At 35.4% G+C, this 26,620-nt stretch overlaps 5 protein-coding genes across 5 annotated transcripts; 4 read left to right on the forward strand and 1 right to left on the reverse strand.

The window, feature by feature from the left end:
* The first annotated feature begins 2,515 nt into the window (after positions 1-2,515).
* On the forward strand, positions 2,516-7,193 carry LOC100853436 (uncharacterized). Its single transcript, XM_003634970.4, has 6 exons — positions 2,516-3,158; positions 4,087-4,198; positions 4,313-4,484; positions 4,573-4,760; positions 5,847-5,991; positions 6,875-7,193. The coding sequence occupies exons 1-5, from the start codon at positions 2,713-2,715 to the stop codon at positions 5,970-5,972; spliced, it is 1,044 nt and encodes a 347-aa protein (XP_003635018.2). The 5' UTR covers positions 2,516-2,712; the 3' UTR covers positions 5,973-5,991; positions 6,875-7,193.
* Positions 7,194-7,307: 114 nt separating this feature from the next.
* On the forward strand, positions 7,308-9,052 carry LOC104878114 (putative lipid-transfer protein DIR1). Its single transcript, XM_010647889.3, has 2 exons — positions 7,308-8,782; positions 8,870-9,052. The coding sequence occupies exons 1-2, from the start codon at positions 8,476-8,478 to the stop codon at positions 8,875-8,877; spliced, it is 315 nt and encodes a 104-aa protein (XP_010646191.1). The 5' UTR covers positions 7,308-8,475; the 3' UTR covers positions 8,878-9,052.
* On the reverse strand, positions 9,025-11,584 carry LOC104878113 (uncharacterized). Its single transcript, XM_010647888.3, has 5 exons — positions 11,087-11,584; positions 10,831-10,942; positions 10,666-10,747; positions 9,361-9,412; positions 9,025-9,279 (listed from the first exon to the last, which is right to left on the reverse strand). The coding sequence occupies exons 1-5, from the start codon at positions 11,498-11,500 to the stop codon at positions 9,136-9,138; spliced, it is 804 nt and encodes a 267-aa protein (XP_010646190.1). The 5' UTR covers positions 11,501-11,584; the 3' UTR covers positions 9,025-9,135.
* A 1,851-nt stretch (positions 11,585-13,435) lies between these two features.
* LOC100853397 (uncharacterized) lies at positions 13,436-21,425 on the forward strand. Its single transcript, XM_003634969.4, has 8 exons — positions 13,436-13,705; positions 13,793-13,886; positions 15,292-15,411; positions 15,502-15,550; positions 15,988-16,087; positions 16,216-16,277; positions 16,457-16,515; positions 21,085-21,425. The coding sequence occupies exons 1-8, from the start codon at positions 13,554-13,556 to the stop codon at positions 21,187-21,189; spliced, it is 741 nt and encodes a 246-aa protein (XP_003635017.1). The 5' UTR covers positions 13,436-13,553; the 3' UTR covers positions 21,190-21,425.
* A 3,567-nt stretch (positions 21,426-24,992) lies between these two features.
* GRIP68 (ripening-related protein-like) lies at positions 24,993-26,530 on the forward strand. The gene is given in 2 exon segments (NM_001281151.1): positions 24,993-25,059; positions 25,710-26,530. Coding segments are annotated over 2 exon segments (459 nt in total). The 5' UTR covers positions 24,993-25,044; the 3' UTR covers positions 26,154-26,530.
* Positions 26,531-26,620: the final 90 nt, after the last annotated feature.

A 26,620-nucleotide genomic window follows, 5' to 3' on the forward strand; every position in this document is an offset into this window, starting at 1 on the left:
CTATATTTTTTCCTTTGCACTAGTGTTTTTTCCTTAATTTTTGTATATAACTTTTTTTTTCAATACATCTAGTGGACAATGTTAATACATACGAGTACAACAAAAATATATTATAAATATATTTACATTATAATAAAATCTAAATATAAAATTTTTAAATTTTTTTTACAAAAGTAATAATTATGTATGATCATACTATGACCTATAACATACTTATATTATGAATCATTTTTAAAATCAAATGAAGTAATAATTTCAATTTACGAGGCTTGTAGTTTTATATATATATACGAAAATTATTAAACAATTTCAATGCATTAAGTGAATGATATTAATGTATTGATATGATGTGTTAATATCAATGTCAATAAAGTATAAACAAACATTTCTATAATTTTTGCTTTTGTCATAAGGTATAAGTACATTATAAATGTATTATATTTACAATATAAATATATTAATAGTACAACATATTATAATATAATATAATTTATTTATTTTAAAAAATTTTACATGCTATATTGCTAAATGAATAGTTGTATGTTATTTTATTGATGGGTGCTCGTATAAAATAATTGTTCATTTTATTAGGTGACAAAGTTTTTTATTATATGTTACATATATAAAACAATATAATAACTTTATGTTGTGGTTTTTATTTAAGATATATTGAAAATTAATTTTTTTATCGATCTTCTAAAAATCTCAAAATTTGAAAAAAAATATATTTCAAAAAAAATAATTTCGTATAATAAAATAAAAAAAATTATATAATTTTTTATTTTATAGTATGATAATACTATATTCCCTAATATACTTATACTATTTTTTTTTGTTTACATATATAAAAATGAATAAACAATTTGGATACATGGAGTGAATAATGTTAATATACTGGTTTGATGTATTAATACTAATGCATATAAATAGATATTTATAAAATTATTGATTTTGTCATAAAATATATGTACAACATAAATATATTATACTTATAATATAAATACATCAATATTACAATATATTGTGACATAACTTAAATTAATTTATTATTATTATTATTATTTTGCATATGCTATACTACCAAGTGAATAGTTGAGCGTTATACAATTGAATTACTCGTAAAAAAAAATAATTGTATATTCTATTAGGATAACAAAGTTTTTACTTGGTCACGAGCAATACAAAATATATATATATATTATAAATAACTTAATTCTTATAATAAAATAAAAATATAATTATTTTATTTTAATTTATTACTATTTTTTCTTTTACCTATTTTTCTTGATTATATATGTGTATTTTATTTATTTTTCTTTTTCTTTTTTTTAAACCTTTTTTCAACCCCTCATAAGCAAAAGAGTGATGAAAAGTTTATTAAATCATTCTTTACTAATATACTAAATTGATGTCTCCGTGAAAAATAATTCATAATATTAATATAAAATAATACACTATATTAATAATACACAATTTATTAAATTGTTTTCACCATAAAATAAAAAAGATTTATCTATTATCTTTGACTTTTATTTTAGAAACTAATCTCATCAACATGTGCCATCGTTTTTAGGAAATAAGGTATGCACGTAATTAATAGTCCTTATCAGTAAGATAAAGTTGTTGTCCAATAAGATAAAATTGTAGATGAATAATATAAAAAATCACATTCAAATATTAAAACTGTCTTATAATAAGAAGTGATCCTTTTTTATCATTATCACTTTTAGTCTATCATTTTTTATAATTCTCATTTTTTTTTAAATACCTATTGAAAAATATGTTTATCAGATATGTTTTCTATTTTTTTTTTCATTTAATGTTAAAAATAGTTACTATTTTTTATTGCTCTAAGAGAGTAAAAAAATTAAAGAAATTATGATAAAAATCAAACATATAAAGGAAGAATTTAATGACCAGATAACCCTACCTTTTAATATCATAGGATATTATTATTTAATGCCTTCTAAGATCTTTTTAGTTTTTACACAAGCAAAACTTTGAATTAAGGAAAAATTTAATTCAAATTGAATAATCCACCACTCATTTTCAGCTTAGCTCATTCAGAGCTGTGAGAATCAAAGCAAAGAGGCAAGATTGGTGAGGACATACACCAAACTTCATGGGGCATGCTTTTCTAAACTCCCAATCCACAGAACTCCATTCTCAGCCGTTGGATCAAGCGACTTCTCATTTCTCAAACACACACACCACTTCCAAGTTGTTGACCAAACTCACTTGTATCCCCAACCAACGGTCCAGACTATCTATTCCAACTTGACCAAAATGTCACCACTATCCCCATAATGCAAGCCCCGAACGGATGACCAGTGAGGGTAGAAAGGTAATTTGGAAGCACTTTTAAATCTGCCGCAAAAGATAGGAACGTTCCATTTCGGTTCGTCACTTTTTCTTTATCTGTCATCTTTATCTTTATTTTAAAAAAGAGATACTACCTGTAACTTTTTGGAAATTACTTTAATGACCTCCTCCTCTTCATCAGATCCAACGATTCATGAGGGTAATACAGTACTTTAAAGCAAAGAGAGTTTAAACCGATGGTGGGGCAATTTCGTCATTTCAGGATTATAAAGAGTGAGAGAGAAAGGGAGAAGAGAGGTGAAAGAGAGAGAGTGCAGTGGAGAGAGACAGAGAGAAGGGAGAGAACCGTTGGAGAGTCCGTTTTTTCGGTTAATATATGAAGGTGAAGCTATGGTGTCGGATCAAGATATCGCGAAAGGTGTGGAGACACTGCTCCGTCAGTCTGAGCCCAACTCATTCACCTCCTTAAACGGCATCGTTAAGCAGCTGGAAGCCAAACTAGGGCTCGACCTGTCCCATAAGGCTGTCTTCATCAGAGACCAGATCAGTTTCCTGCTCCGGTCTCACCCTCAGCCCCTTCCCCCAAAAGACCATTTTGCCCTCCAGCAACACCCCCAATTCCTCAGTCCCCACCCCCAAATCCCTTCCCATTTTGCCCTTCAGCACCACCGCCCACCGCCGGAAGACCTCAACTTCCTGTACCCCCTCCCCCAGCCTCAGCCGCAGACGCAGACGCAGCCGCAGCCGCAGCCGCAGACGCAGCCGCATCACCTGCCGAAAGGTGAAGCCTTTCTGCAGAATGCAGCTAGTGTCGCCGCCCAAGCGCCCAAAGAAAGGTCTGTTTTTCCCCAATGTGTTGGGTTGGTTTTGTTTGGTTTGGCGGAAATGTTGATTCTAGGGTTTGTTTGGTTCAATTTCATGGTTAGGGTTGTAATTTTATGTTTTGTGTAAAGCGACCCAGTTTTTGTTGAAGTTTCTTTGGTTTCGTAATTAGGGTTTCGGGTAGAATATTTTGTTTTCACGAGCCAAAACTGTACTAGCTGTTCAAAATGCACATGGGTTGCTTTGGAATTTGTCTTAAATCGGGCAAATTCGCTCTTTGGTTTCTGTTTTTTTTTCCCCCTAATTCCATTTTTATTTTATTTTTACTAATTTTTGGAATATTTATTACTGATCTGAAAATTCAGTTGCAAATTTTAGGAAGTGCGTTCAACCTTTCTAACACTTCAAAAATCTCAAGTATTAGGAAACACTTCCAAGAATCCATTCTAAATTATTTATATTAAATAAAATCCAACTTGTTTATTAGTTCTAATTTAAATACAGATTGTTAATTAAAAATGGACTGAAATAAAATAATAATAATAATAATAATAATAATAAAACTGTCATTTTTTTTTGTAGTTTTTATTTTAAATTGTAGTCAAGGAGAAAGCATTGGCTATACAAATCCGAGCCTGCTATCCTATTTATCTAGATTCATACTTATGTTAAATTATTGCAATTTGCTGCTTCTTGTCAGTGGTGCACCCATTATGGCCAAACCATGTCAAATAACTTTCTACCTCTGCTAGAGATAGATTTATTTCTAAGTTTAACAGAAGTTCTTTTAGCTGAAGATTGGTATTTTGTCTCACTACAACATTATATATGCATTACAATTTGGCATTGCTCTTTCTTTCTATGTATGAATCTGCAACCTTCATTTAATTTTTCAAGAAAAGGGTAAAAATTTGATGTGTCTGTATTATGGTTTAATTGCAGTGCTCCAGCTGCAGCCAAAAGAAGAGGTGGCTCGGGGGGTCTAAACAAAGTCTGTGGGGTTTCAACTGAACTTCAGGCTGTTGTTGGCGAGCCAACCATGCCAAGGACACAGGTTCTTATTCTCATAGAAATGAACTTTCTCTTTATCAGGCTCACTTATCAGGTTTTGTGAAGTAGTTATAGAATATCTTGAAGTAACCCTTGAACTCCACCTTGCTTGGTTCAGATTGTGAAGCAGCTTTGGGCATACATTAGGAAAAACAACCTCCAAGATCCTAGTAACAAGCGAAAGATAATTTGTGATGATGCCCTCCGCTTGGTGTTTGAGACAGATTCTACTGATATGTTCAAGATGAATAAGTTGCTTGCTAAACATATCATTCCGCTTGAACCTTCAAGTATGTTAATGGTTACAACATATGACATGGTTTGGTCCTAAGAATAAAGACTTTGATTAAGACTTTTGTTTGTTGTTTTTGTTTGCAGGAGAATCCAGTCAAGCTAAACGGTTGAAGGTGGATGTTGAGTCTGCAACTGAAAGTAGTGAAGCCAGTCCATCTCCTGTAATGATATCTGATGCACTTGCCACGTTTTTTGGTACTGGAGAAAGGGAGATGCTCCAAGAAGAGGCCCTAAGGCGTGTTTGGGAGTACATAAAGGTCAACCAATTAGAGGTGGGTATAAGGTGCACATGTCGTGCCTTTCTTACTTGATTTCAAGTTTCTTTTTCTGTCATGATTATTCTCTCTATTTATAGTTTCTTATACACCTTATATTTCAAAAGTGTAAAATGTCTGATTGTTTTGCATCCACTATTGTCCAGCCTGTTATTTCATAAAGCTCATGTCCCTTGTGGAGAGGTTATTTGCTAATAAGAAAAATGAATAGTAAGGAAAAGCAAACTGTTACTTGTAGCTTTTTTGGTTTTTGCAGTTAACTCTTGCATGGTTTGCTAGAAGTGTTGCTATGTCTATTCTAAATTACATTAGATGGCCTTAAAAGATGTGTCTCAGAGTTACACTTCATTCTCTTGCCTTTGTCATGAGGTGTCTATGCTGTAGATATTTCATCATATGCTATGCTGTTTTACAAAGAAAGCTGAAATAAGCAGTTCATATTTTGTTACCATATTTGGCCTTATCATTCATGTCTATGCATCATTATGTCTATGTGCTTGAAATAATCTTTTTTCTTGTTGTCCATCCCGTGTCAGGCAATTTGTAGCTGTGTGATAATTTGAATCTCCAGTTCTTGATGACCCCTCAGATTCCGCCCTGTTAACTCCTTTCTAGTTGAATCACGTTGTTCTGTACATATTTAAGGAAAAGGATTTATGCATCATTGAGCAATTCTTAGCATTTATGCATCTGTTTCCATAAATTCATGTCTATGCATCATTATGTCTACGTGCTTGAAATAATCTTTTTTCTTGTTGTCCATCCCGTGTCAGGCAATTTGTAGCTGTGTGATAATTTGAATCTCCAGTTCTTGATGACCCCTCAGATTCCGCCCTGTTAACTCCTTTCTAGTTGAATCACGTTGTTCTGTAGATATTTAAGGAAAAGGATTTATGCATCATTGAGCAATTCTTAGCATTTATGCATCTGTTTCCATAAAATGTTCATACTTACAATTTTTTTCATTTTTTCCATACTACTGTTCTGTTTATTTTTTTGGGTGGTAGCCTATTATTATTTAGAAATTCCAGTTAGTGAAAAAAGTGCATTGGCTTTTAAGGTGGTTTTGTTTGTCACTTTTAGGATCCTCTAAATTCGATGGCAATACTATGTGATGCAAAGCTTCAGGAGCTCTTTGGATGTGAAAGTATTTCTGCACTGGGGGTATCTGAGATGTTAGCGCGCCATCATTTGTTCAAGCGATCTTGATGTTTGGTCATGTTGACTGGTATGTATTAACCCTCTAAAATTTTAGTTCATTTCTTTTAGGCTTTCCTTTAGACCATATATCTGCTATAGTTTCCTCTTTAATTGCTGACTTTTGAGAGGAGCATGTTTCATCCTTTCCTCACTCACATTAGGATTCTCCTTTATAGTTGCTCTGCTTGGTTCTGATGGTGCTTATATTAGAGTGTTTTTATCTGATGAAGCATTTAGGGGTTCATGAATCTCAAACTCAATGCAGTTTTGAGGGCTAGTTGGAGCTTCACTTCTCTTGGGATCTCCATCTTCTTTCACATTCAGATACTAGTAACTTTCTTATCACTGTTAGTTCAGGCTGTAGTTCTGAAGCTTCAGCCTGAGGTCCTGAGTGTCTGATACTGCCTGAACTAAATGATCAAGTTCTAGTCAGCTGTCTCCTTGTTACCATTTCATTGAGTAAAAGGAAGTGTAAAATTAACAATATCAGCAAGTTTTTAGCATCATCATCATATAGTGTGTGTGTGCGTGTTTTTTTCTTTCTTTATTATTATTAGTATTTTTTCTGATTCAACAACCCAATTATCTATTTCATAAACTTTGAGTTGATGAGTCCTTGGGCCAGTCAAAAGATCCAATTGTTTGCTGTTAAGGCACATTTAGTTTACTCAATGAGCCTGGCATTGGCTTTTCAGACAATTAGTTTGAGTTTGTCCTCAGGAATTTCTTCCATGCATTTATTATTGTGAAACCATATTTGTCTGAGGTAATATTTTCTGGTGTCAACTTTTTGATGTGTTTATAGATTTTCCCTCTTGGTCAAGTACTAATTCTTTTACTTGTGGATTGATATATGGTAAGAGAAAAAAAAAAAAAATCTGATAGAATCCTACCTTCTTGCTTTATTGCAGGTGGAGGGGGGGGGTGTTGCATTGTGGTTACTTGTGATGGTATGACACACACTGAAGAAGTCTTTTGTTCCTCTTTTTTTTTGTGCATTAACATGTTTAGGTGTAAACTTGGTTGTTTCTAATTAGAATGAAAATGTACTTGGGCTAGTGGTAGGGAATATCTTGTCTTTATGCCCTGATCTTGGGTTTGGGTTTTTTCTCTGTCATCTTTGGTCACTTTCTCGTGCCAATGCCTAACCACAATGGAATGTTTAACACCTCTAACATCCTGGTAGTGACGAATATATGATATTACATGCCAGGAGCTGTTCTGTTTCAATTAGCACATGGAGGCAGTTGGTTTTTCAGCATGGACCCAGCTGGAATCAGGATGGAATTTCCTGAAATCTTGTCAAACTAAATGTTAAATTTAGACATGAAATGGGAATATACGAAATATTGAAATGGTTCAAATCAAAACAAAAAAAGTTTCTGAATTTTAAACTCTGATTCCTTCTCAGTGGTTTTTGGACTACTATGACAAGTGAGTTTTCTAAATTCACATGGATTATGCATGAACACAGGGTTGCTTTCTATTCTGTATGATTTTTATTTATTTTTGTTTGAATGTTACAATGTTTGAACGTAATTGATCAAAGTTTGATTCAAAACGGCTTCCTCATAGCTTGTCTATAACAAGCCCCACCTAATGGAAATGTCTTCGAAGTTTGATTGACAATTCAAACATATTAGAGGAAGAAAATGGGGGTATGGCTGTAGGCAATATTGGATGTAAATGAAGAAATTCAGGACTCTGGGGTTATATTGATATTTTTCTTTCCCAAAAGGGTAAAGATCATTTGACAGGAGCAAATATGTAATTTCAATTTGGCACAGTTCATAGTTTCGGTTCTATGTTATAAAACTTCTAGTAAGTACTAGAATTTGTAACATTTGAACACTCCATATCACATTTTTTTTTTTTACTATTTACCAATGGATTATTATCAAACTTGAATTTTTGGATCTCATCTTGCATCATAATTCAATTATGATAGGAACTTGGACTCCATTTGGTAATGATTATAAGTAGTGTTTCTAACATTTCTAGTGCTTAATTTTTTTTTATCAAAAGAACTGTTTTTAGGCACTAGAAAGACTAGAAATGCTTCTTAGGATTACTACTAAATAAGCTCTTAGTTTATGAGCATCAAGAAACAAACTGAAGGAGAGATGGAATGGTTTGAGAGTCTTGTGATGAGTCTTTGCAGTCCCAAAGAATGGCAGAGGCTAAGGGGCAGTGTGCCCCATTGCAGTCTCTCTAAGACACCTTACCTTCCCAAGAGCATCTGTGTCTCTCTGAGCCTCTCTCTCTCAACCCCATCCTCATAATAGTTCTAAAGCTCATCTGGGGAAAACTATGCCACATGTAGCATATTTGCACTATACTGATCATCTTTTGGATGACAGCTCTTTTGCTGTATTCCCATAGCCTGTGGTTATGGTCCCTCGTGACTCAACAAAAACCAAGTTTCAAGTTCCAATTTCCTACTCCAAAACGCTATAAATTGGCTCTAAAATAAAACAAACTTCTCATCTGTGACTTGGGTTGGAGAGAAGCCATGGCTAGGACTACTGACATTGGTTTTGTGCTGGGGGTGATAGTGGTAGTGCTTGTTGCAGTGGTGGGTGGAGCCAAGTCCATGACCATATGCAGCATGGACTCAACCCAGCTGGCTCAGTGCCTCCCTGCAATTCGAGGCCCATCACCATCCCCTCCTACTAAAGAGTGTTGTGCAGTCATCCAAAAGGCCGATATGCACTGCTTGTGCAGCTACAAGCATGCCCTCCCCAACTTTGGCGTCAACCCTGGACTTGCCATGGCCTTGCCCAAGAAGTGTGGCCTCAACCCACCACCCGAATGTGACGGTAAGCCTCCTAGCCCTGCATCTACCATATCAAGAACGATAACCATATCATATCAAGAATGCTCATTTCTCAGTTCTTGCTCTGCAGGTCCTTGAAGTACTTCAATATCAACTTGCTGCAGCTCTACTTTCTCATGTCTAGAAGTATGCTGGTTTATCATCAGTAGAGGCTAAGTACTTTAGAGACAATCTAGCCTCAATTTTGTCTGGAATTATGAAGAATGATGTGTGTAATGCATAATAAAATAGCAGCAATTTCCATTGGAGTTCATATTTTCATGCTTACTGTCCATTACAAAAGGAATTTTATTGAAGGGAAGAGGGAGAACTATGCTCTGGACCTTATGCCATGGCTTAATGGGAAGCCGTTATTAGAAAGAACAGTATGGCAAAGGTGAAGGAGAGAATGAGAAACATGTATATATCTTTCTTTCTCTTACCCTCGAAGGTTAAGTGCCCAAACTTGTCCATTACGAGCGTCACTATCCCCGCAATTCTCTGCAGAAAAAGGGAAAAACATATGCATCAAAGCCCACAAAGAAGTCCACAAACAAGTGAAAAAACTTTCAAATGGCTTACCAGCCTCAGGGGTCCAAGGTGAATCAGCGGGTCCATAAGCATATTAACGTTCCTGAATCATTGAAACAAAGATTCAGTTCAGAGATGACAAATTATAGGTTGGTCTGATAGAAAGTTCTGTTGAAGAGACTAGTAAAGGAAGATGAACTTTCGTGACCCCGTTCTTTCTTGAGTAGATATTATTCAATCTAGGTTTAAGGCTGAAATGCTTTTAAACAAGGAGTTAGAGCCTACTATATAATATCAGATATTCTTTTCCTACTCAATATTTCATAATCATCCTACATACATTTATCCCATCATGGATACCCTCATGAGAAGAGAAAAAGACCCTCCCATCAATTTAGGGTTAAGCTTTGATACAATCCATATCATTTTCAACACATTTGAATCATATTGGTCCTCTAATTACTTTAGATATGTTTTAAAATTATTGTTTATATGAACCTTGTCTAACATTTTCTTTAAATTAGTTTGAAACTACATTTTGAAAATACGACTTCTATACAAATTAGATAGTAATTTCAAAATGTGATTTTTAAATCTATACTAAAGTTGGAATTTTAAGGTACAGTTTCTAAATATACACTAAGCCATTGATTAAAATACGGTTTCAAACTATCTTCCTTTTTCTCATTCAAAAAATAATAATAATAACAATAATGATAAAACATGTGGCCGAAAGTGCTATTTTGAATAATTGTTTGGGGAGGACCAAAAGATATATTTTAATAATCGAAATGACTCATTTAAACTCCCATTTGATTAACACTCTCGATTAACTGACCAATAATAAGAGTCTTTATTTCATGAGGGGTCATTGAAAATCTAGATTTGAAAATTTAGCCTTCTATTCTTTTTTGACCTCATTTTGATAAATATATCCCCCTTTTTTTTTTTTAGTAAAAATAATCTTTGGTTTTAAAATTACATATAAATACTTAAAATGAGAAAGGACATATATATCAAAAATCAGTTATTTTTTTAAGTAAAAATATAGACATGGTTAAATTCACAAATAAAAGGATTATTTCATCCTTTTAACCGATCAATTTTTTATTTATCAACCTCGAAATCTAATGAGACGTAGTGTCAGCATGAAGATGATTCTAAAGTTAATGCATGTTTATTTATCAGATGTAGTAAATCTCATAAAACACATGGAGATGTTGTCAAATGAGGGTGATTGTAAAATCAATGTCAATTAGAGAGATGACTGCATGGAATTTTGGAAGCACTTTTTAATAGATTTATACGTTGCCTTGAATCTATTACTAGATTGTCATCTTCTATTACATGTCTTACTTTATCACCACCCTCCCTCGGTATTCTTGGCACACGTAGTAGCTGAAACCAGTTCCCAGAGGCACCGGATTGTTTTTCCATTCTGCAGAGAAAACCAACATAAGGTGGGAGACTAAGAACAACTCCTAACAACTCCAGTCATATGAAATGACAGAATTTCATTACCTAGTCTCCATGTAACTCCAACGGCCATCCCATCATGCATTGTAAAGGAAAATTTGATTGAAGCATGATCTCCCAAGATTTTCATCAGATGATCGAAAAATTCCAACGCTTGCTGCAAGAAAAAACACCCCACCATCCTCGTTACCACCCAGCACTACTGGTTTAATCTCAATCCCATTTCATATATACCAACTGATAAAGAGTGAAAAAAAAAAAAGAAATGATGGGTGATGATCCTTTGAAATTGATCACCTACCTTCTTTCCATGGAAGGGTTGGGACGCTGAGATAAAATTGCAGAAACATCGGCATTCATCTCCAATTACATCTGAGACTTCCTTCACATTTTTGTTCTTAATAGCAGTGTAAAGCTTCTGGACTGCTTCCAGAGCTCTGTTATCTTCTTCCCTTGGCCCTGTGCTTTCAGAACTGCACGACACTACCGGCGGTAAGCGTTTGCGCCTTAAAGACAAGCCCCTCTGAACCACAGCCTGGTTCGACAATGACAGAAGAGGATCATTGAAAACTTGAGCTCTTTGAGGCTGTCTCTTCAGAATGGACTTCAGATTAAGCCAAGGATTGTACGAACAACTTGATTTGGTTCGCAATGGAGGAGAGATCGACAGTGGTCTGCGGCAGAATACATTGGTGGGGAAGGAGATTAAGCCCATTTTTGAAGGATTGGGTTGATGAGATGAGCTTGGAATTCAGTAAAAAAATAAAATTAAGAGGGAACAGAATGCTGTGTGGGAGAAAATCCAGGGGGAATACTTAGAGAACATGTAAAAGAATCAACCGACCGCAGGTATGAACCAAGCCAAGGATCTAGTACCTTTGGGACCCTGCAAAGTGCAAACAATACTACACTATTTAAATACAAATCTATCACTTGTATTTTTTTTAATGGGCCTGCTGTAATATAGAAGTGTATTTTTTGGTATTTATTGAAAAGACATTGTTGTACGTATTTTCATTTCATATTGTTTTTACCCTAGTCCCATTTATCTGTATAAAGGGTGTATTTCTTTTTTTTTTTTCCTGATAACTGTGAATGTTCTACGCGCACCTCGACTAATCTCACGGGGCTTTGAAGTTAATGATCAAATAAACCTCCAATAACCCTGAGGGGACTCGAACTGGTGAGCATTTATTTGTATAAAGAGTTACCCGCTTTTAATGCATTTTAGGAAGAAATGAAGAAGCTTGTAGCGCTGAAGATGCTTAACTTGTGTTTTGCAATAAGCTTTATAGGCCATTATGCTATACTTATATCCAGGCTTGTGTGGTCCGGCCTCATAGTTTGGGTTCGGGCTGGACTCGGGTTGCCTTTATGGCTTGGCCCATGCTAGTCTTTTGAGTTGATTGTAAAATGGCCCGGTTCAGTTGGTTTTTGGGGAAAAAAATTAGTTGAATTCATCTTTTAGTGATAGAAAAACCAACCAATCAAGTTTGTTTAAGGTTGGTTTGGTTTATATGATCAATTGGATGCAAATTAATTTATACGTTTATTTCAATTTGTTTTTAAAAGTAATTAAAATTTACTTAGAATTTGAAGTTCAAGATATATTTAAAATATAATGGATGTATTTAAATATTAATACGATAATAGTATAATAATAATGAATTATTTTAATAGAGTCACTATATATATATATATATATATATATATATATATATATATATATATTAGTAAATATAAAATAAATTATCAAATAAATAATTATAAATTACAAGAAATGAAAGTTTTTTAATATTGATTTGGTTCAATTGTTAGGAGTTTGGAAACAAGAAAACAAAAACTAAACTGATATAATTAATTTTCAAAATTTTAAAATTTGCAATTGTTGAAAAATGAATTAATTTAATTAAGTTCTTGTTTTTTTTTTTTACTTACACTTTTAATCTGAACTTGAGATCCAAAATTTAATTATTTTACTTATACACGTGAAAAGAGCTTAGTTTTAATGATAGTGCTTTACATATTTCAAAATATTAAGAATATATTTTGTAGTGATTATTCGGAGTGTTTCTAACATTTCTAATGCATGAAAGTTTTTATCTTTCAAGTATTAAAAGAGTTAAAAATGTCTGCTAAAATTACTATCAAACAGATTCTAAATTTCTTAGGAGATTTAACATGTTTGGGGTTAAAAAATCATTCCAACCTCGACCAAGCTTAAAATTTTCAAATGGGCCATGGCCATATTTATAACCTTAGTAATATCTATAAGAGTGTGAAATTGGTGGTCTAGGTTAAGGTTTTGGGTTAAGTTACCAATAAATTAAAAGGGTTAATTATTAGATAATTAATCAATAATATGTATCAATCTAATTAGGATTAAAGCCTAATACTCTTTCCCTTAGTTTTCTTTTGATTAACCCTTTAATTTTCTGAAAATATATTTTATATTATATTAAACTTAAAGTATTATTTAATGCATTTTAAATATTAAAAAGATGTAAATTGATTTTCATGCTTCAATATCAAACAGGTTTATTTTTAAAACTATATAGAAAATTGATAATAAATTATAAATATTAATCATAAATAATTAATATGGTTTTAATTTTTAGTGTATAACTACTAGGGACTGTTTGGGTAATTCATAAGCTGAATAAATATTGAAACGACGTCGTTCGTAATACAATGAAACGGCGTCGTTTAGAAGTGGAAAAGCCTAATATTGACGATTCGTGTGAGGGCTGAAGCTGTGTGTGGAAACAATGGCGGAAGATCTGGTGTTGGACACGGCCATCAGAGATTGGGTGCTTATACCACTGTCGGTGGTGATGGTTCTCATCGGGGTGCTCCGCTATTTCGTCTCCAAGCTCATGCGATCCTCTCAAGTGCCCGATTCCAAAATCGTTAGAGAAGGGTTAGAAACCCTAGCTCCTGCATGTTAGCGTAATCTAATCCTGTGATTTCATGTGTCTGATTTGATTTTTTTTTTTTTTAATTTCAGGCAGGTGATTGTTAGGGCTCGAAACTTGCGGGCGGCGGCGAATTACATTCCGGCCAAGTCGTTTCGTGCTAGGAAAGTTTACTTCAATAACGAGGTTTGTGTGTCTGTACGTTTATTTTTTTTTTAAAAAAAATTAATAAAATTTTTGTTGATGGTTTTGACTAGAAAATTGATGTGATACTGATGAAAAGGTTTAGGTTTTGATTACTGAATCAGGATGGTCATTACTAATTATAGGAGGAAAAAGGAAAGAAAAGAAAATCAAAAGCTAACGTTTCGAAATTTTCTTTTCATTGATTCATGCTTTTGTGTTTAGTTTATGCAAACTTTTCTGGCAAGAATCGCCAACTGTTGTCTGGTTCTTATTCTCACTCTTACTGTTTTAGCTGTTAATTTTTTTTTATCCTCAGTTTGGTTCTTTCTCGGAACCAAATGAAGTCTAAACCTTTCAAGGATTGATGCGGAAGATGGAGCTCTAGGATGTACATTTTGAAATTAATAAATTATGAGTAGGAATGAGTGTCTAGTGAAGATTTGTGCTTCTGAGAATGACCATAACAAAGCAGACATTACTCACAGAACTAGAACAGGATGGATGAAGTGGAGAGTTGCTCCTAGCATGTTGTGGGTTGAATCCATGCTTCCCAATTTGAACGGAAAATTATGTGGTAATTATAAGGCCAACTGTTTTTTGTGGGAATGTATTAAGCTGTTATGAAACAATATGTGCATAAAGTGAGTGTAATTGGAATGAAACGTTGAGATTGATGAGTAGCAAGGCAAGAAAAAATGAATAGGAAAAGAATGAACTCATGGGTGTAAGATGTAACACTAGTACAAGGTTATAGAAAATTGGGTGTGGCAAATGTTTTGGTCCAACCCATCTGGTTGTGATGGGTCCAACCCAGCAAGCTGGGTTCATGCATGCATACATCTGTTCAATATACAGGTGTGAACAGGGTCTGGATGCTCCACTACATATATACTATCCAACTTGAGCATAGGTATTAAGGTTATAACAACATCCATGGATCTGCAATCATCAAGATGGTTTGAGTGCTTCCTCATTCAAGACCTGGTTTGGTTCTTGACATGCCAAATGAGCATTATTCCTTTTCTTTGACTGCAACTCGTTGGTGTAGTTCAAGGTGAAAGAATCTAGAAGGATAAATGAAGGCCCTTACGGACGTGGTGTGAGACATTAACTGATGACATTGTAACACAAAATATCGGTTGCTGATTAAACCCGAACTAAATACAAATTTCATCCTTTTCTCATAGCCATGTCAACATACTTTTGTGGATCTAATGTGTATCACTCTAAATTCATGTTTTTAGTGTATCTTTTGGCTGGCTTTGCTTTATGGGCTGCCTCAATTGTAATAACTCATAGAAGCCAGGTCTTTTGAGGGAGTGCATACACTGAAGCTAGCTTGCAGTGTGCCTTCTCTTGTGGGTTATTCTAATGCCATTTATGCACATTTGCTTGACCATGGCAGGAAAATGGATTACTGCATGTTCCTAAGGGTCAGGCGCAAAATGCTCAGGCACAAATGTTCTCTGATCCAAACATGGCTATGGATATGATGAAGAAGAACCTTTCAATGATCATTCCCCAGGTATTGCTGTCGGTGTTTTCTGTTGCTATTCTTTAATGTAATAGATCAGATGACTAACCATTAATTACCGTTTTTTACCCTTGTGGACAGACTCTTACTTTTGCTTGGGTTAACTTTTTCTTCTCTGGATTTGTAGCAGGTCTGTTTTTCTTTTTTTTACCTCTTTATCAAGTTCAGGCTTTCTGAGTTGTTTCATTTATCTATTTGATGAACCTTGAGTTTTCTTGAGATGGGGCTTTATGCTTTTTGTTTATTGCTCTTCACTTGCTCATTTTTTTCAGGCTCAAATTGCTTGTTATGTTATCAATCTATTACTTTTCTTGTGTATTTCTATCAATACTCAGTCCATTTGTTCCTTTTTCCCTTTTTTTTTTCAATTGCTCCTTTCCAGAATCAGGACATTCTTTTTGCATATACAACAATTTTTGGAATATCAGTCTTTAATATTCCTATATTTATTCTTTTGCTGTATTGATCTTCACTTTTCCGTATAATTGTTTATATCAACATTATTTTTTAGATAGGCAAGTTTATATCAACATTATTAGAATCTGAATCTGTTATTTTTTTCCCCAGCCAAGATACCTTTCCCCTTGACTCAGAGGTTTCGCTCCATGTTACAAAATGGAATTGATTTGAGCACTGTAGATGTTAGCTATGTCAGCAGTCGCTCATGGTACTTGCTTAATATCAAGAACAAGAAAGCTATTACTTCCAGCCTGTCAAATCTTTTGCTTTGAATTTGATATTAACCTTTAGAACACTGGGCTGAATGTCTTCTAATTTGCTGTAATCTTTTATCAGGTACTTCCTCAACCTGTTCGGATTAAGGGGTTTATTTAGTCTCATTCTGGGAGAAGAAAATGGTTTGTATTGGTTTATAAACTCTAAGATGATGCTTTGGCCAACTGTGTGATAACTATTTGATTTATCTCTCTTTTCTCCTCCTTTTCAAAGTACTCTTTAGACTTTATACGTTTTTTTAAGAAAAAAAGATTAAACCCTCTTTCAATTCATGAGAGGCTGATATGATGTTTTGATACAGCCACAGATGATACCCAGCGTATGATGCAAATGAGTGGGTTCGGCGTTGATCCTACAAAGGTATATTATTTTCCCTGTGGTTACTCGGTGTCACATAGTAACAGCCACTATTTATTCTCTTTCATTTTATATGAAACAGCACTGCACAAGTATGTGAAAATGCCCTAAAATTTAAAAAAAAAAAAAAAAAGCAGAAGGTAAAAAACCTATAGGATTATGTACTGTAGTCTGTGATAAGTTGAGGTTTTCCTGTGTGCCCTGATGGTGTATGTCTTAAGTGTTCTTTTGTAGTAGGAGGTGATTTGTATGAGCTATGGATTTATTATTATTATTTTATTTTATTTATTTTTAGTTTTTATTTGGGGGTTTGATTGGAGTGGGTGGCCACTTAACCTGTGAGGAATTCAAAGCATTGGTTTCTTGTCTTGAGGATTGGATTATTTCCCTTTAGAAATATGCCCTAAGGATTTAGTGATTCCAGTATGGAGCTTCCAAGGGGTAGATTGGAATTTTTTTTGATAAGTAAATGGCAATAGTATTAATATAAAAGAACCAAAAGAGGCGCACTAAAGTACACACGGTGTATACAACAGTCGTCAAAAAGTGCCAAAAGGGGCATACCAAAGTACACAGTATATACAACGACCGCCAAAGAGTGCCAAAAGGGATAAGGAAAACAAAAATGCTAATTCCCTCAATCCGACACCAACCAATCAATAAAATTGTCTAAGGACATAATTGTATTTTTTTATAAACAAATTAGACCAAGATGACAAGCTGCACAAAAACAAGAATTTCAGCATTTGAATAGAGAACTCCACTTCTCGAAATATCTTCTATTTATCTCTTTCTATATTATCCAAAAAGGGCATAAAAGCGTTGCTCTCCAAACTTTTTTCCACTTTCTTCCAACAAAAGAGTCATGCCACCCTAAAAGGGTCTCTCTTATTGTAGAATGGATCACCCAAGACACCCTTAAAACAGATAACAAGAGCTCCTACAACACCCTCACTTTTCCACAATGCAAGAGGATATGATCAATTGACTCCTCATGAGCATAACAAAGGGAGCATCTTTTGGCTAAAGACCAACCCCTCCTTTGTAGTTGGTCTAAAGTCAAAACTTTTCCACACGAAGTCTCCCAAGCAAAAAAAACTCACCTTTGGAGGAACCCATGCATTCCACACTACACTTGAAGGAAAAGGCTCCACCTTTCCTGCCTCAAGGATAGAGTAGAGGGACTTAATAGAGAAGGATTCACTCTTTGTTGCCACCCAAAACATCTTGTCCTCCCCTTCCACATCCACCGCCTTATCTTGAAGCCTTGAAAAAAAGCACTCCACAGTCTCAATATCCCAGTCATTGAGAGGTCTAGAGAAATTAGGAATCCAAACACCCTTCTTATTAGAGTACATCCACAAGTCCGCCACCCAAGCCTCTTTACAGCTAGCTAGGGCAAATAAGGAGGGGAACAAGACACACAAAAGCTCATCACCACACCATTTGTCTTTCCAAAATTTAATCCTTCTCCCATTGCCCACCGTGAAGGAAAGGGGTAAGATTGGAAAATGCTGCATAGTTTTAAATTATGGAATGTTTAGACTGCTTTCATTCCCTAGGCACCAAGGCATGACAGGTTCTCATTTGTCAACCATGGCATCAAGTGTCAGGTTTCATCTCCTTCTTTTGCGACATACGCATAAACAATAGATGTCTAATGCTTGTGTTTTTTAATTAAAAAAGGGCCTTTGATGCCTCGGTACCACCTTTTACCGATGTGCTGCTTCTTTCATGCCAACAACAGTAGTATAAGGTCCATGCTTTTTCAATCATGTGTCTAGCTCTTATGTGATCCCAGCCAGCTTGGGCCTTTTACAGTATGCTTGTTTAGTGTTGCTGGGGAGCTGATGTCATTTGTTTGTTCATGATCAGCTGTGGATTCTTACACCCAATCAAATGAACATAAATCTCATATACCCTTTTGGTTTCAGAAGGCATTACAACAAGGTCATGCCTAGTGTTAAATCAAGAAAAGCTTTTCACATTACCATATACTATATGTTAACCAGTGATCTAAGGTGACTTTTCTGTTGAACCTCCTCCAACAAAGATGAGCTATTAGTTTCCAAAATGATGGGATAGATGAAATTTTATCAAGGAATGGCTTGGGATAGAGCTCAAGGAAGGCTTTTGCTATTGAGTGTAAAAGGAATTCAACATTTGACTGGTTAGGTTATTACGGGTTGTGAAACATAGGTTCATCAAGGCTTCTAGAATCTAGGCTGATTGGCCCTCTATGGACAAGGAGATGCCAAGGTAGGTGAGATAGGTCAGCTCTATCTGTTCATGAGTAGTGCATAGCCCTACTGAAGATTGGACTCTGTGTTAGAGGGAAATTTAATGCCAGCATTCGCATTTGACTTAGACTTATTGTACAGTCTGGCGCTAATATGTCTGCTTGTCTACTAAGATGTTATTTTTTTCCTGTTCTGTATCTGTTGAAATGTTCTCATTTGTGTAAAGAATGCCTAAAAAATTTGACAAGAACCATCAGAAAAAAATGGAATGAAGAGTGATTTGTATCCTTCCCCATCTCATTTTTAAATTTTCAATTACGTTCCAACATTTATAGAGCAATTAAGTTGTAAATGAGAGGGTTATACTTTTCATCCACTGAAAAGAGAAGGATAATTTTACTTTTCTTCATAACTTTTATTCATTCCCTCCATATGGCTGCTCAAGAGTATGGATAACATGTCTTGTTCATTGGACGGCCATGACATATCATGCTGCTGCATTGCAGATTGACATGCATTCTTTGACTGACTAGATAAATTGGACTTCTCTTGTGTTAGCCTTTCTTTTATAAGTAAAGACCAACTTAAGGAAAGGTGGTAACCTCAGTTATATTTGGTGTATATGCAACAAATAGGCAGACAAAAAAAAGGGGTACAGCAAAGTACTAAAAATTACACTACATAATTCAAGTTATCTAGAAATGACATAAAATGGCTTTCTCGGGCCTATGCCAATTGACCCTCCATTGTTTCTGTTTCAACTTTCAATGAAGATGCTTCCTTGCCTCTGAATGTTCTTCTGTTAATGTTCTTACAAGTCTATATTAAGAATCTAAGATCAAGGAAGCTGTCTTCTGCACTGCCTTCTTGCCCTTCCATACAAGGTGACATTTATTGGCATTCACAGCTCAGTTAAATGAGGGTGGTGGCCTTTGATGCTGCTCAAGTCACATCATAGGTGCTTCATGTCTTGCACACCTAGGCATGACAATGAAAGTCAGATGTCTTGAAGGTTATGGTTATTCTGCATTCATAAGTGTCTCAAATGCCAAAAAGATGGAATCATCCTGTGTTGCCCATTTGCCAGTGGTGGGGCAAGCAGGCAATGATGAGTCACTTGAGCTAGGCAATGGTTGCCATTTCGGTTATTACTTGGCAGATCAAGGCTTATTCTCTCTCATGCCTCAACCAATGGCTAAAAGGGATGAAAGCAAGTTTACATCAAAGCTAATGTTTATGAAAGGATGTTTCTCTTTTAGAAGTGACAACAAAAACCCCATCATGCCATCTGATATTCTTCTAGTATAAAGTTGTTACCACATCAAACATCATCACATGAACAGTCTATGTTACAATGATGGCCTTAAAAAACCATCATTGAGAGTGTTAGCCAATAACCCTCCATTTTAGGGGACCTTTTTCAAAAGGAAAAAGGATAATGTCACAGGGGTTCTACTCATTAAAGACTTGGAGCCAGGTTATGGAGGTTCTTTTTGTTTTTTTGATAGGTAATAGGTTATGGAGGTTGTATCACCACTATTGCTTTTTGTGCCTATCAAAAAAAAAAAAAAATCACCACTATTGCTTTTTGTGGTTCACCTGTAACAGCTAGATTGTATTAGGTTGAGCCGTTGGGGGTATCATCTGCACTGGAAAGGATTAATGCCCCTTTACTTGCATATTTCACAGTACAGTCATGCTTCTTGTTCTGTGCTTTTTCCCTTCACTTTAAGGGGTTTTCCATGTTAACATTTACCATCCTCATCCTTGGTTATTTTGCTTCCATTTTACTTTGAGAATGTTGTCTTAGGGCTATTGTTTGGCATGCTTACAAGTTTGTAACTCCCACCCTTTAGGAGGTTGATGCATCTTAAGAAGCTTTCCTATGGTTGCCTGATTGATTTCCTTGCTCATCTAATATTATCATCTAATTTTGTTTCTTTTTGCCTTTTATTGAATCAGATCTTATTCCTGCCAACCAAGACCATGGCATAAAAATGTTGTTGCTTATTGAAAAAAACAAGGAATTATGGAATTAAGTCTAAATATTTCTGAACTTTGGTCTCATTTGCATGATAATAAATTAGTGAAATCAGATGAGAGAAACAAAAAGGTTTTTAAATGTTTTCTGTTCATTAGTTATTGTAATCACGGTCTAAAGAACACAAAGGTTCTCTTTTATTCATAATGGAAATAAGAATAAACTTTGGAAAACCCCCAAAACTTCTTTTTCACCTTTGTTTACTGAAACAGGATATCAGAGAGTACTAATGAATGGCTTGAAAGCAGAAAAATGATTTCCATCCTAATAATTTTCCACTTTTCTTGTCAGAGCTTGGGTGCTGAGAAAGACAGTCTCGACATAGTTCAGCATGAATGGGCCCTACCCAAATTCGAGCAGCGAGCTGAAGCAGTGTTGAGAAAACTCGTCAGCTGAAATTTATTTTGCTGCATGGAATTGGCTACTCCATAGATAGGGTTCAAGCACCGCCTGGTTCTCTTTATGTTTTCTGCTTAACTGAAACTTTCCAGTCAGCTATCAACTCTTTGTCATAGAAAACTGGTGAAATCACCTTTATAGTATTCACCTTAATTGCAGTCTCACAGTTAATTTGTGTATCAGATAAATTTTCAACATTTTCCAGTTTTAATAACTATTTTATCTCCAGAAAATTGCTTGATCTCTTAATCCTTATATCCCCATCCTGCAAATATCCTCATATTCACATGTTGTAGCATTGGCTTGTTGGTGAACCGTCCTTGGATATGTATTATCATTAATTCAAAGTAGGAATTAGAAGTCCTCATCCTCTTTTAAGGTTTGGGTAGGTGATTTATTTAATATTTTTATTACAGAATGATAGACAGGTTATGGCTTATACCACACTCTTTACCCCTTAGAGGAGTGCGTGAAATTGGGAACCCATGAAGTTTTGGTGGGCGCTTCTGTACTAAAAAGATTCTGTAAATCCTCTAATTCCCATGGTTGCTGAAACTTTCTTTTGAGAACAGTGATTGACATTTGCCTCTCAAAAGGCCCACCTCTCAGGCATCTCTTTTACAAGGGACCAGGTTAGCTGCTAACTCGGATTGGAAAAAGGAAAAGAGGGAAAGAAGAAAAAAAGTGATCGCCGACCAGTCATGATTTGGACTTGGGAAAAGAAAAGCAAGCTTCCCATGGATAGAGGTTGATGGACCAGCGTTGCCTCCTCGAATCAGGTTGGTGTCACTCTAATCTTTGCAAGCTAGTATGCTTTTTCTTAAAATGCATGCTTGGAGGTAAGCACTGATAAAACATCAAGTTTCAAATGTAAGCTAATGGCTTTTTCCACTGATTGATTGCCTCCAAAGCATGTATTCCCTATTGTTCTTCATGGCTTTACTCACTGTCAATCCATCAAGATTAGATTGGATCTTGTGGGATCCTCCTAATGGTCCCTTTTATATTAGTAAGTATGATTTCACTATCCTACGTTTTTATCAAATTGCTTTTTCTAGTCAAATAAATTATTGGTCTACCTATATGTTGATGCTAGATATAAACCTAAGAAAGGGTATATGATTTAAACCTTAGGATGGCTGCAACCGTAAGATAGGTGTAAGCCTGAAATGAACGGTGATTTGGGTTTATTTTAATTCGATTAAATATATTTAAATTTCATTAAAAATTAAAATAAAAAGGTAAAAATACATTCAGTATTTTAATTTCAGAAATTGAAAGAATAGAAAGGAAACAATTTTCACTTTTGTTTAAACCGTTCACCCACCAAAATTTTTTTTTCCGACGGTTTAGTATAGCCGTTTACCTCATGGGCCCCACACAACTCGAAGCCCATTGGTCCACCTCACCAAGCCTTAAATGATTCAGTTGGTGGGCCACCCACAGGAACCCTTTGCAGATCAAACCCAGCAGCTCAGACAGTGGGGCCGACCACGTCAACCGAACACAAGGGCCATAGGCCCGTAACCCATGGTGACGTAGGCCCAGCAGCACCCGTGCCATGTCCCTATTCGCCAACGGTAACCCTCCAAAATCATGTAAGAGAAATAGGGTCCACTCTGGCCTGCACTCCCCACCGTCCAAACTTTACATCAACTTTTTATTTTGTAGTCAACTTTCTAGAGAATCACCACATTGGTACTCAAATCCAACGAATCATATTCACAACTGACGACACGTACGTCGAGGCTTTTACCCACTTACGTCCAAAATTTCATGTTAATCTGTATTGAGATCTACACTCTCCACACTCTAACTCCACCATCGTCCTTGGATCCGTGGCAATTCGTGGAAATGACCTAAACACCCTTTCCATTTCTTCCACTTTAAAAAATTCAAACAAACAACTAATTAGGACTAGCGGCATCAGGCATGTTTAGTTACTGTTTGTCTAACTTAAATATAGGTAAAAAGCGATAAAGTGGGTCATAGTTAATTATCATATATAGATGAAAAATAATAATAAATATTTTGATGACGTCATTAATTAATAATTAATATATAAAGTCTGATTCAATTTTATTATTTTTACATATAATTTAAAAAAAATTAAAAATCTGATTTTAATGTTCATTATGAAATTAGAATTGATCTTTTAATCGAAAAACACGTGGATTTTGGCTATAAATCTCATGAGCTGTGATGAAGATGATGTCCCATGAAAAATTGAATAGACGCATTTTAACGTGGGAGAACATATATTGAAGTAGACAATTCCTCCACGCTTGTGACATCATTTAATTTCGTTTTTATAAATCATATAATTAGTTTTTATATCGCACCTTATGAGAATAAAATAAATTACCCCATAAAAAAATGATGCTGAAAATATTTTCACTATTAAAATATGAGAATACATGTGGGTGGCACTTTTATGGCACAATGGAACATGATCAGAACGATGACTCAAATCCGACGTGGCACATCCGACGGCTGCATGTGGGCCCGGAGTCACGTGGATCCTACCTGGAAAGTACGAGCAGGTGGGGCCCGACAGGGTTCATCTTTAGAAAGGGCGGTTTCCAAAGGCCAAAGGCAGCTCTCATTGTGGTTGAAACAAAGAAAGAAAAGTTGGCCACGGCAAAATTTTTATTTTATTTTCAATTTTTGGTGGGCCCATGGGTTAGGTTCATGATCATCCTTGATGGTATGGGTCCCACGTTTCGGCACCGCCCTGGACCCCACCCACCTTGGCTTTTGCCTCCTGTCCGTTCTTCAAATGCTTCAAACCTTAAACATTGTGTTTTACAATTACACTTTGGACACAACTTTTCTCAACGTCAGTACAACCACTAAAGTGTCCAAGAGCTTTGAATTAGGGTAATAATGATTTGATGAAAGAAAAAAAAAAATTCAAATATTTGACATACTAATAATTCTTGGTTAACATATACAATAAAAATCAAAATTTTAATTGTTAAAATTATATTATTAAGAGATGGTCTTAGATAAACGATTTCAAACAAGTCTTATAAGACAATCCTTCCGTTATCGAACGTGAAAGAAATTTCATCGAATCAACATATAAAAGTTACTCTAAAGATAATAAATCGATCTTCTCTACAAGCTTAGATATATTGAAAATTATTATAATAAAGTAATATTTTAAAGTGGGATAAATTATATTGTAATGGTGTCTAAGTTATATTTTAAGCGTACGTTAATAATTCTTTTGATGAGTACGATTGAAACTTAAAAATGAAGGGAATTTGTAGATTTCAAAGCGATCCCGTGGAGCAAGGGGGGTAAATCTTGGAGAGGACATGGTTAAAAGAGAAGAAACAAAAAATAATGAAATGCCAACATGAATGCATGATGGTAGTCACCTAGTTGCCCTACTGCACAAAACACAGCGAAACCCACTAAAAAAGGCTAGTTGGTAGCTGATATGGGAAATGGCCTCCACCATATGGCATTTCAATTTCAATGTATACAAAATTATTTACTATAATAATGGTAATTTTAAATATATATACAAACTTTCACCTAAAAATACTTTATTCAGAGACTAGACATCCCCAATGGCCCTTTTTTGTCAGTGATGTGGCTGGGATGTCAATTTGCCAAGATTCCTCCACTCCTCTCTCTCTCTCTCTCTCTCTCTCTCTCTCTCCTCCTTATTAATACTTTTATTGCTGCAATGCATTTACTTCTCCATATATATATATAGCTGTCATTCTCCTTCTCTTCACCTCGCTCACAACTACCCCTTCTCTTAGGCTCTAGCTCCCAACTCCCTTCGCTTTTCTCTTCTCGAGTCGATCAGTCACAACACTTCCCTTTCATTTTGCCATGGCCACTGTTGAGGTACCTCTCAACAGACTCAACTGACAGCTTTTGCTTTCTGTCTCTCCGTTTCTTACTAAAGATTTACTTCTAGCGTAATTTTCACTAGAAGTTTCTTTTCTATTTGTTGATGATCCAGGTGTTTTTTAGAGTATCATTTCACTATTTTCTGAATAACCCAGTTCTTGTTTGTAAAATCCTCATCTGGGTCTAGATGAATGAATGGATCAGAAGCAGAATCCATCATTTTGTGATCACCCAGTTTTAGAATATGCAAAACTGGAGTGCATGGCACAGTATGAATGGATCAATATTATGATCATCATGGAGCTTGATCAAATATTGATCCAGAAAAAAGTAATGGCAACCAACATGATTGGATCCCATTCATTTGATATAGAAATAGCTCTCATCATTTTTGCAATGCCAATGAAACCTCATTTCATTCAAAGTTAGAATAAGAATGAGAGATTCATTTAAACCATATAATATCTGAATTGGATATTTTATGCTCACTCTGATATTGGCGGCTTACTTTTTTGGCTATAATTATTGGCATCAACGTTAATTCATTGTTTTTCCTATGAATATTTTTTTATTCGTGACAAAGTATTGTCTCAGTAATTTCCATCAGAGGGTTATTTGTTTAACGTCAAACGGGATTTATGCAGGTTGCATCAGTCACCACAGCATTGCCGGAGAATGAAAAAACCGAGGAATTGAACAAGGTGGAAGAGGGAGCCGTAAAAGAGGTAGAGGCTCCACCGGCTGCTCCAGAGCCAGTTACTGAAGAAACAAAGGAAGAGGCTCCAGTGGAGGAGGCAGCGGCACCTGAAGCTGAAGCCAAAGCTGAAGCTCCTGTTGAAGTTGAAGTTGAGACAAAGGAGGTTGTAGAGGAAGCCGCGGTTGAGGAGGCAGAAGCAGAGAAAACCGAAGGAGAGACTCCAGCAGTGGAGGCAGAAGCCGCTGTTGAGAAGGCCAAAGAAGAGACTACTGAGGAGGCAGCTGCAGCCCCAGCAGAGGAAGCTGCCGCCAAGGAAGAAGAAGAAGCCAAACCAGCTGAAGCAGCAGAGGAAGCCAGCACAGAGGTTCCTGTCGAGAAGATTGAGGAATAGATCTACCTAGTGAAGGCAGCAGCAGTGGTGGTGGGGGTGATGGTGGGGTACTCTTTTTTAGGGTTTGCATGTCAAAGTTGGGAATTAAGTTACTAGTTTTATTTTAGTCCTTTTTTATTGCTATGATGAATGGTAAAGGGTTTTGAATGGGGTTTGGAAGCTTAAGAGTTAAGATAACCTACTTGGATCCACGTCAGCATATTTTGCCACTTGGCAAATATGCCCATGGTGCTTAGGAGCTTCAATGGGAGATGACTAAACCATAGAACTGCACCACTTTTCAGTAGCAGGGGATGTTGGTTTCAAGAGGGTCCATGAGTTTGATATGGTGTGTTGAGATGTCTCTAGCCTTGAATAATAATAATAATAATAATAATGATATATTCTCGTTTTGATGATAATTATATATTATTCTCTCTTTAATACATTAGATCGTCCCATATTCATTATCGACACGAGCAGATAGC

The sequence above is a fragment of the Vitis vinifera genome, chromosome 10 (genome assembly GCF_030704535.1).
Source record: "Vitis vinifera cultivar Pinot Noir 40024 chromosome 10, ASM3070453v1".
NCBI classification, from domain to species: Eukaryota; Viridiplantae; Streptophyta; class Magnoliopsida; order Vitales; family Vitaceae; genus Vitis; species Vitis vinifera.